The following is a 10,549-nucleotide window of genomic DNA, read 5'->3' as shown; positions in this document are numbered from 1 at the left end:
TCATGTCGCTAGCCAGACCGGCTCCCCGACCTATCAGCACTGGTATTCCCCATAAAAAAAAACCTGTGATCCCCCAGAATTTATATTCACTCCAGACACTAAGAAGCAGCTACCATACACCAGGGTCTACTGTCTCCTCAGCTCTCTGCAACATGGGAAATGAATTTTCCACGTTCTTAGAAGCCCAGCACTACTGAAGCCATGTGATGCTACAGACAGCAGTCATGTTTACTGAGAGGGGATAGACAATTTTCCAACTTGCAAAAACAAAACAAAACAAAACAAATCAAACAAACCCTCAAACGTGTGTGTGATGCTGTCTCGAATGCTCAGAGAGCTCTGGAGAGCCCCAGCCTGTCTCCAGCCCCTAGCCTTTTCTGTCTGCTTACCCCTTCCAGAAGCAATGATGGCTTTCACACACGCTCACAGCCAGCAGGACAATCTAACTGGGGTATCCTAGGGCCACGTCCATAGCTGAGTCTGGAGCGGAGGGGAGTGGCGGTCAACTGGCCTGCCTTTAAATTGTGGATCTGGGAGGTTCTGTCAAGAACATCCCCAGCAACTATTCTGCCTAGGCTCGATATCCAACAAACGCTCACCGTTGAAACAACACGTCTGTCCTACACCCTTATTATCATTCCCTGGACCACTTGCCGGCTTTCCGAAACCCATCATTATAATTATAATCAAGAATCATAGGACACTGTGATTTGTACCTGCAATACAGTTACCCTGTGAATTGTTTGTAGAAGAGACATAGAGAGACCTGCAGCTTCAGTGCCGTTCAGTTCAGGAGCAGTAACTCCCACGCCATTTGATCTGTCCCCTTTCATTTTCTAATTTAAATTGTAGCTGCTGAAAACCAGACTTATATTTACTTTGTCCTCTGCGCTCTTCTTTAGCCTCGAACCGAGAAACCTTGAGAAATGCCCTTGATCGCCGCACCTTGAAATCCTTCCTCTGGCTTCCCGTGCCTTTCCCCCCCGGCGAGGAGACAGGGTTTGTTTGACAAGGCGCAGTGCTCCCGGATGGTCGGTCATGCCTGAAGTAAGAGACACAGCACTCTGGAAATGACTGCAACAGTACTTAGCACATGCAAAATGGAGACAAACTCACTGCAGGATGCAAATGCAGCGTGAGTCCAGTTTTATTAGTGGCTTTTGCACACAGTTCCTCTCTTGAAACGCAAAGACACTAGAGAGGTGACTGTGTCACCAGTGAGTAGTGATACGGCACATTGGGAGGTCAAGCGAATTGGGCTTATGCCGTCACAAGCCACCCACTGAGACTGGGTCCTCCCTGGGAGCAGGCTTCTGCAAATATAAGACTTGAGTCTGATCTCCCTCACACCTGGCTTCAGCAGGAATATTCCTTTTGATTTCCACCTGAGGAAGATCAGAATCAGGCCAGCATTTTGACTAAACGGTAGACCTGATTGCTCACAGGACCCCACCAAGTTCATGCTGGGATACCGTCACAGATTTCAGCAGGGTTACACCATAGTCAAACTGGACTGACTCTCAGATTCACACCCAAAGTCTTCCATCCAGCTGTACAACGAGCAAGATCCCATTGGGTAACACATGTCCCAAGAGCTCCACCATCATACCTAGTCAAGCAGGGGGCTGGCTGCTTTGCTGGCCCCTAGTTCTCCCAACAGTTCTCCATTGCATTCAGCTATGCACCTCTCCTCTTTCTCTCATTTGTTACAGGCCTAGGCTCCGCTGCAGCATTATACTAAAGGTCAAAGTCGCTCCCGCTGAACGAAAGGCAAAACTTCCCGAACAAGGATCCACCCCGTATAACTTAACAGTGGAACGCTGGGCAGTGATTCCTACATCGATGTGTCAACAACCCACTTCATCCCTCTGGCTCCCAAAGCCAAATTCAGAACTGGGCTGAGCAGTGACATCGATGGCAGAGAGCTCACTTCCTGTCCCAGTCACACCTCCGCTGCCCCAGCATACCGGGGAGGAGAGGGTGTATCAAGACCAGGTAGAGCAGAGCGCTGTTATTTCTGATCTTCCACTGGGGTAACGCCCGTTACACCAGCGGTGGAAGTAAGAGCAGGCCCCCTGAGGCCCTACCTTCTGCTGGGGCCAGGTGGCTTGGACCGGAGAGCTACCACCAACACTCTGCAGCTGCCACTCTTGGAGGATCAGGGCCAATACCTCAAAAGAGCATATTTGCCCCCTGCCCATAACACTGTGAGTGGACAGTGGCTCAGGACTGAGTCCCAGGCAAGAGTGCCCCCTTATGAAAGCACTACCACCGTGTTGTTGCCTCTCATCCCAAGGCCAGACCAGCTTAGAACGGCTGCAGCCACAGATGGCCGTCAGGCCAGCCTGTCCATGTGGAAGCATCCCAGCTGCACCTGACACCTTAGTTCGCAAGCTCTCCCTTAGAGGAGGCTGCTGAACAAAGGGTCTAGAGCAGGGGAGGGCAAACTACGGCCCAGGGGCTGCATCCGGCCCTTCAGATGTTTTAATCCAGCCCTCGAGCTCCTGCCAGAGAGCAGGGTCGGGGGCTTGCTCCACGAGGCTCCCAGAAGCAGCAGCACATCCCCCCTCTAGTTCCTACGCGTAGGGGCAGCCAGGGGGCTCCACACGCTGCCCTGCCCCAAGCACCGCCCCCGCAGCTCCCATTGGCCAGCAAATGGGGTGAATAGGAGCAGCAGGGGCGGCGCCTGTGGACGAGGCAGCACGCAGAGCTGCCTGGCCACGCCTCCACGTAGGAGCCAGAGGGGGAACATGCTGCTGCTTCCAGGAGTTGCTTGAGGTAAGTGCCGCCCGGAGCCTGCACCCCTGACCCTCTCTTGTGCCCCAACCCCTTCCCCATCCCTGATCCCCCTCTCACCCTCTGAACCCCTCCGTCCCACCCTCCTGCACCCCAGAGCTCACCTCCACACCCGCACTCCTGCCCCAGCCCAGAGCCCCTTCCTGCACCCTGAACTCCTCATTTCTGGCACCACCCCAGAACCCACATCCTCCAGCCAGAGCCCTCACCCCCAGCCACACCCCAACCCCCAATTTCGTGGGCATTCATGGCCCACCATACAATTTCCATACCCAGATGTGGCCCTCGGGCCAAAACGTTTGTCCACCCCTGGCCTAGAGTTTCGCTGGTTCCCCACTCTCGTACTTCAGGAGAATTAAATTCCTCCAGCTCCAAAGGAAACAACTCCTGGAGACCCAGCTCCTCAACCCCAGCTTTCAGTCAGGGCCAGGCAGAGAGAGCAAGGAACGGGGAAGCACCATCATCGTTGGCTCCCATTAGTTTCCCCCCCTTCCTGGTTCTGTTTTGCCATCTAGCAAGGCTGTTCTCAGCTGCCTCCAGAAGAGGTGCCTGCTTATTTCCCTGTCCTTCCACTCGAGGTAGGTGTTCCTCTTCAGGTAGCGGGACAGCCCCAGCTTACGCCTCAGCAGCACCTTATCCACCTCCTCCAGGACAATCAGGATGATGCCAGCTCTGCCCTCCATGAACTGCCAGGACTGGGCGATCTCAAACTCAAAGCTGCACCACTTGCTCTCCATGAAGTGGTTGGAGATGACGGCGATGACTTTCCTGCTGCTCAGGAACCCTTCGTGGATGATGTTGGAGGCGACGGGCACCCCTGGCGTGAAGTCCCGGTAGTGGAGGCAGAGGTAGAAGGGGGGCACTCCCCCCTCCAAGGTCTCAACCAGCTCCTTTCTCACCCACTCAATGTCCTTGCTGGAGTGGATGACAAAGGCGTCGTAGGTGTCGTCCCTGTCCGCGTACCGCCTGCACCCGCCGAGCAGCACCAGCCCGTAGTACAGGTTGAAGTAGTATTTGTAAATGAGGAACAAGAACACAGCTCCAGCGAGGGCCGTGCCCACATAGACGGCCACCAGAACGGCACTGAGCTGGCAGGAGGAGAGGTCCACGTTCAGCACACTCGCATTCTTCAGGTGCTCAGGGCTGATGCAGACCATCAGCTCGGTGCGCCGGAGCAGCTCCCCGTGCTCCCGGGCCCACTTCAGGAAACTCAGGTGGTTGCAGGAGCAGACAAACAGGTTGTAAGAGAGGTCCAGGTGGACCAAGCTGCTCGGCAGGCTCTCCTGAGCGTTTTCTGTCAAGACCGTCAGCTGGTTGCTGCTAAAGTCCAGGACAGTGAGGGCCTGGAGAGGCTCGTAGGCTGGGTGGTCAAAAGTTAGCAGCTTGTTGTGACTGATGTTTAGCTTCTGCAATTTACCGAGGGAAGAAAACGTGCTCAGAGACACCTGTATCACGTTACAGCTGGAAACGTCCAGGGTGAGCAGCTGGGTCAGGTTCCTGAAGCTGTCGCCCAGGTGGTTGTCCTTAAAGGAGTTGCCGGCCATCTTGAGCACTTGCAGGGACGCTAAGCCACAGAACACATACTGGGACTCGACGTGAGTGTTGGTGTAGGAAATATCAAGGTAGATGAGTTTCCCAAGGGAGAAGAAGACAGGGACGGTGCCAAGACCGTCCAGCTTTGAGTGCTGAAAGTCCAGAGAGACCAGCTCATTGAAAGGCAAGCCTCCGGACATGCTGATTACGGAGTTGAAGCTCAAGTTCAAGTGCTTCAACTTTGGAGTCCCACCCCGGTGAAAGGAGCAGCATTGGATGAAGCTGAGCCGGTTCTCACTCAGATCCAGGACCTCCAGGTTAGGCAGATCCACAAACTTCTGCTGGAAGCCAGTGAGGTATTTGCTCTTGGTGATCCGAAGCAGTCTCAGCTCTTTGAAGGAGGACAGCTTCAGGACAGGCACCTCACTGAATTTGCAGGACTTGCATTCCAGCTGGTGTATTCTGGAGGCAGTCGGGACCTCTGACACCTGGTCGAGGTAGAGATCCACCAGCCGAACAGTGGAGGTGTTGACCAGGCAGTCGAAGAGAGTGTCTGTGCCATTATCAAACCTCTTGAAGCAAATGAACACAAACTCCTGCAGCTGCACCAGACACAGTCCATCCAGGAGTCCATTACTGAAGTCCTCCACTCTCTGAATGTTCCTGAACTCTCCAAGCACTAGTCTGTGGACCTGTAAGCCAGCAAGGCCTTGGATGCAAGCCTTCATAACACTGGTGTTCTCAAAACAAGCCCTCAGAGACAGCTCATGAAGATGAATCCCCTCAAAGGAGCCTGGCTGAATATATTTTATATCATTGCTAGACAGCACTAATGTTAGGTTGAGCCCCTTCTCTCCTTGCAAAACATCCAGGTCTCCTATGGAGATAGATGAGATCTTGTTCGATTGAAGGCTCAGGAATCGGAGAAAAGTCAGGTTGGAGAAATATTTGGGGAGCTTCAAAGAGTCTACATTGTTCGTGGCCACATTCAGCTCCTGCAGAGTATGTAAATGTCCAATGGGCAGGTCAGCTAGCGAGGATATGTTGTCTTCCACAGCTACCAGCTTCTGTAGGGATGTCAAACTATAGAAGGCTTTTGGTCCCAGGTGCCAGAGGGGATTTGCAGTCAGAATCAAGGTGAGCAAGTTAGGAAGATCCTCAAAAGCATAGTCTTCAATTGTCTGGATGTGACACCTGTTATGCAAGAAAAGAGAACAATATACATGAAGCATTATCACTTCTGTCACACGCACATGCACATGGGTACTGCGTTACTGCACTGGGTGCAGACGCCGTGTCATTATGCCAGGTGCAGGTGGGTATGGAGCATTACCAAGCGAGGCAGCTTTGCAGACACAACATTATCAAACCCAGGGCAATATTATCACACCAGATCTATGTGTGAACACAACATTATCGCCCAGAGAGGCAGACCTGCCCAACCAGGCAGAAAGAAATCAGCTTAGCGGAAAGGAAAGGAATGCTGACATAGAGAAGACGTCTCTCACAGCTCTTCTGCCCTGCCTAAATCTGGAATTAAATTTGAAAGCAAGGGATTTACAGAGCTGTCTACAGTGAGGGAGAGTGCAGGCTTCCTTGACCGCCTCTCAGTCCTAATCAAAAGCACCCATTGACATTCCAGGGTTTCATCACCACCAAAAGGCTTTAAAACAGAGGCTGAGCTTTTACAAGGCACCTAGGCAATCTGGGTACCTCATTCCATTTCATTTTCATGGGAACTTGACTCCATTTCCTCAGGCAGCTCTGACAATCTCAGCCTTCATTTCTGGAATGAAAGGAAACCTTCAACTCAGAAGAGTGCCGCAGAGTTACCAACAAGCCATGGGAAGACCCTAAATCTACATCATGGTGCGGAACGTTGTATGTGGCTGACTCTGCTTGGGGCAGTCTGCAGGATTTGAACCCAGAACCTTCAGTGCTAAAAGCATGATCCTCTATCGCTTAAACGAACAGACTAAAAACACCACAGCTGGAAGCAGTAGCAGACTCGTAAACCTCTTACGTGAGTCAGGCATGAAATGTGGAAAATAACCCACATACTCCTAGTATGGGTTACATGCTAACCTCCCCTAGGGAACCTCACCCTGAATGTCTAAGGTCTAGTGGGGTTCAAACCCCATGTTGGATACCCATTCTATAATAATAATACTATCTTGCTCTCCTATAGTGTTTTACATCCATAGATCTATCTCAAAGCACTTTACAAAGGAGGACAGTATCATTATCTCCATTTTACAGATGGGGAAACTGAGGCACAAAGCGGTGACATGACTTGCCTTTGGTCTCCCAGCAGGCCAGTGGCAAAGCTGGAAATAGAACCCTGATCTCCTGAGTCCTAGTCTAATGCTCCATCCACTAGGCAACACTGCCTCCATCACCAAATCTCCTATATGACCCATACACTCTATAACCAATCCCACTTGGTTCAGCAGACAGGTTTAAGCCCAGGAGCTTCAGCACCATACACATGAACCTCTACCACTTGGCCTAAGGGATTTAGGTCTGGATTGAGCACTCCATCCCTATTCAGCAAAGATAAGCACAGGCTTAAGTGCTTTGCTGGATAGGGGGTGTACATAAGCATGTGCTAAAAAAAAATTGCTGAATTGGAGCTTTAGCCCTTCAGTTCCAGCAGCAGAGGCTCATAAGGAGTCAGGTACATGGATTTTAGTCCGAGGTGAAATCTGAGCTCTGATTGCTAGTCTAAAGGAAACTTTCCCTAGAACAACTTAGAACACAGCTTCAGCTCCTAGCATCCGGAGAGGAAGGAAAGGCCGACTGCTCCTCTAGGCAATGAGAGTTAGTGAGGGATTCGCGTGCAGGGATACAGGGTTCTACCCTGAACCTCAAAACCTTCATACTGCGGCTCAGTCTACACTTAAAATGCTCCTGCGCTCCAGTGTAGACACTCACTACAAACAGGAGGGGTTTTCCTGTCGCTGTAGTTCATACGCCTTACCGGGTGGACTGGTCTACATTGGACTGACCCAGCTACGTCACTCAGGGGTGGGAAACATCCCCCCCCCCCGAGCGCTGTAGTTCAGCTGACCTCAGACAGCGGTAGGTCGATGGAAGAATTCTCCCGTTGACATAGCTACCGCCTCTCGGGGAAGTGGATTAATTACGCCGACGGGAGAACCCCTCCCATTGGCACAGACAGTGTCTACACTTGAACTGCTGCATTGACGCACCTGTGCTGCAGGAGAGCTCAAGAGGAGAGAAGCCCTGGGCTGATGGAAGAATTTTTCCCGTTGACCTACCCCGGGGGTCAGCTGGCATTTCTGTTTCACAGAGGGGTGGATTTTCCACTCCCCTGAGAGACGTAGCAATGCCCAGGTAAGCTATCAGCGTAGATCAGCCCTGAAACAGCTCATTGGGCTGGAGGGAGACGGGCACAGGAACAATTTTTTGTAGTGGGAGTGCTGAGAGCCATTGAACCAAACTGTAAACCCTATTTAAACCCCCCAGCACCCCTAGTTCCAGCACCAATGGACAGGCCCCGTAAACAGCTATCTGAACTTAAAAGGGAATAGCCTCGACAAGCACAGCAGCATTCAGCAATTGCTCAGCCCCGGTGTCGGATTTCTCTTATGCTCAGAGCGGAATTCATCCCAGAGCAGATATCCCTCATGTGAGGCCAAAGGCAGCACGTAAAACTACAGCTCAGGTCTCATGTGAGCCTCTAGCGGGTGTAGGTTCTGAAATGGGCCATCGGAGCTGGAGAGAATTTCCATCATCAGAGGAGATGTGCCAGTAAGTACAGGGTCTTAATCACCGTGCAAGCTCTGTGGGGTGGGGAGCTTTTCTTCTGATGTGTCTGTAGAGTGCCCCGGGTACCAATGCCTCTATGTAAATAATAGTAATCATTATTATTAATATAATTCACCGCTCCCATTGAATCTTTAAAGTGCAGTTCAGCTCTGTAGGAGTGGTGTCACTGGGTCTCCACATTTACTGTCTCTAGGTGATCTCCAGGCTCAAACGTGCCCTATTTACCACTAAAAAGATGCCTATTTCTTCACCTGCAGCCCACAAAACGCCACGTGAAACTTGCACTGGGTACTATCTATCTTGTGCACAACATAATGCAGGTTGTGTAAGACAAATATGGGCTTCACTTACTTCTGTGACACCCCATCGCCTCCAGATTATGTCCTCAGTGACACCCGTGCAACTGCTTTACTGCCCATGTGCTGTCAAAACAAGGGGTCGTGGACTGGAACTCAGGAAACAACTCTGCTGCTGATGCACAAGAAGGAATGGACTCCAGCCCATCGTCTCTTAGCGGAGTTGTCTCTGACAGTCTAACAGAAGTAGTAAAGCAGAACGCACCCAGGGAGCAGATCCTTTTAGTAAGAAGGTGCTACCCTCTGCACAGTCAACTTTTCAGAGCTTCTGCCTGGGCATCCACCAGTGAAATGAAGTGCAGGAGCTGCACCTTAGAACAGCATCATTGTGATAGCACTGGGCATGAGCCTCAATTATGGTGCAGGATTAGAACCCTTTTTAGCCAGAACCACCCTTTGAGCCACACAGACACAAGAGCAAAAAGAACAGTGCCTATCCCTATGTCAGTGCATTGGTGAGTCTGAAACAGGATCAATCAATGTGACGCAAAAGCCCTGTCTGCATCCAGTAGGACAACATCAATGTGAAAGGTTCCATACCTAGTGAGGTCCAGAAACCTCAGTGCAGGAACTGCTGAGAAATAATTTGAGGTCAGTGACTCCAGTGGGTTGAAACTCAGATCCAAGTTCTGGGTGGAAGGTGGGATTTCATCTGGAACTCCAGAGAGGTTCAACTCCATGCATCTGTAAGTTATGTTGGTGATCTCCTGCAATATTCACAGAGCCGATCAGCATCTAGATTCCACAAAGTGCCGGAAAGTTAAACCATCAGAAAGCTATAGCTTGCAGGCTAAATATCTCTGTAACAGACAGATCCTCTGGGCCGCACTGAGCAACAGGAAGCAACATCATGCACAGTCCAAGCATCTGCATCTATTCTTGTAATAGCATTTCTGCTTCCCAAACCAATAACCAATATAATTCCAAGTGTAATCAGGTGCAAGTCCTCTGGATTGTGCCTACTTAGAGGCAAATCTGGACCAGAGCTTTTAAAGACCAGATTCTATGTGACGCTAGTAATGCACCAGGGAACAGATATACTCTCAGACAGTAATAATCCTAAATCAGCATTAAACTTAATTCTTAAAGAATATTTAACTTTATTTCTCATAGAGCTCGTTTATTTATAAAGGTGATGTCTGGAAACACTCAACTCAGCAACAAGTTGCTGACCAGTGGCTGCAAAAACAACTCTGCAACATATTACAGTAACAGCCTAAAATATCACAGCTTGCAGTAGTAATACTACAGGGTCTGAGGTCTGGTCTACTACAGAGTTAGGTCAACCCAAGACAGCTTATGTCAACCTAACTATGGAAGTGTTCACACTTAAATTTCACTCCCACCAACACACCTGCACTGCTACGCCGACTTAATACCTCCACTTCCGCGAGCAGCGTAGAATCAAGGTTGATGTAGTTGGGTCGACACAGCATCAGGGTAGACACCGCGTTGCTTATGTCGACTGTTACTGGCTTTCAGCAGCCCTTCCACAATGCCCCACGCTGACTGTACAATCGATACAAGTGCTCCTGGTGAGGACTCGCACCGCCGACACAGGGAACAAAGAGCAAACACGCACAAGCAATGTAATTACTACGGCAGCTGTATGCTGACATAAGTTAGGTCGACTTAATTTTGTAGCGTAGGCATGGCCTGAGTCTATTGCTGTGGGAGAATGGGATCCATTGGCTTCTCCTGGGGTTAATAACTGCACCTTAGCACTACCAAGCAAAGGGAAACAAAGCTACAATAGGTCAAAGCTACTTTTTCTGTGCTGGGAGCTGGTTTAGACCAGGATTTCCATGGTGGCGTATGCTTTCTGCAAAGCTGCGGAATACTGCTGGCAAAAGACAATACACCCCCCAGGAAGATGAGCACCCAGCACATCAGAGACACAAATTTCACAGGCTGGGGAAAGCTGCTCTTGAGAAACAAAAGGATTTGGTTATTTAGAGATCACGTACCTCCACACAGGGGTTGAGGCTGCTGGCCATTAACTGCGACAGGAAAAGCGTGGCCAGAGACTGCACAAAACAGGTTGAAAAAGAGAGAGCTTCTCTCCCGAACAT

At 50.6% G+C, this 10,549-nt stretch overlaps 1 protein-coding gene across 1 annotated transcript; it reads right to left on the bottom strand.

Moving 5' to 3' along the window:
- Nucleotides 1-3,272: 3,272 nt before the first annotated feature.
- On the bottom strand, nt 3,273-10,549 carry TLR4 (toll like receptor 4). The gene is made up of 3 exons (XM_026657356.1): nt 10,445-10,549; nt 9,018-9,184; nt 3,273-5,523 (listed from the first exon to the last, which is right to left on the bottom strand). Exons 1-3 carry the CDS (start codon nt 10,547-10,549, stop codon nt 3,273-3,275), a joined length of 2,523 nt encoding a protein of 840 aa, XP_026513141.1.

The sequence above is a fragment of the Terrapene carolina genome, unplaced genomic scaffold (genome assembly GCF_002925995.2).
Source record: "Terrapene carolina triunguis isolate 2854851 unplaced genomic scaffold, T_m_triunguis-2.0 Scaffold238, whole genome shotgun sequence".
NCBI classification, from domain to species: domain Eukaryota; kingdom Metazoa; phylum Chordata; order Testudines; family Emydidae; genus Terrapene; species Terrapene triunguis.
The sequence above is the reverse complement of the archived record's forward strand: the minus strand, read 5'-3'. Positions and strand labels throughout refer to the sequence as shown.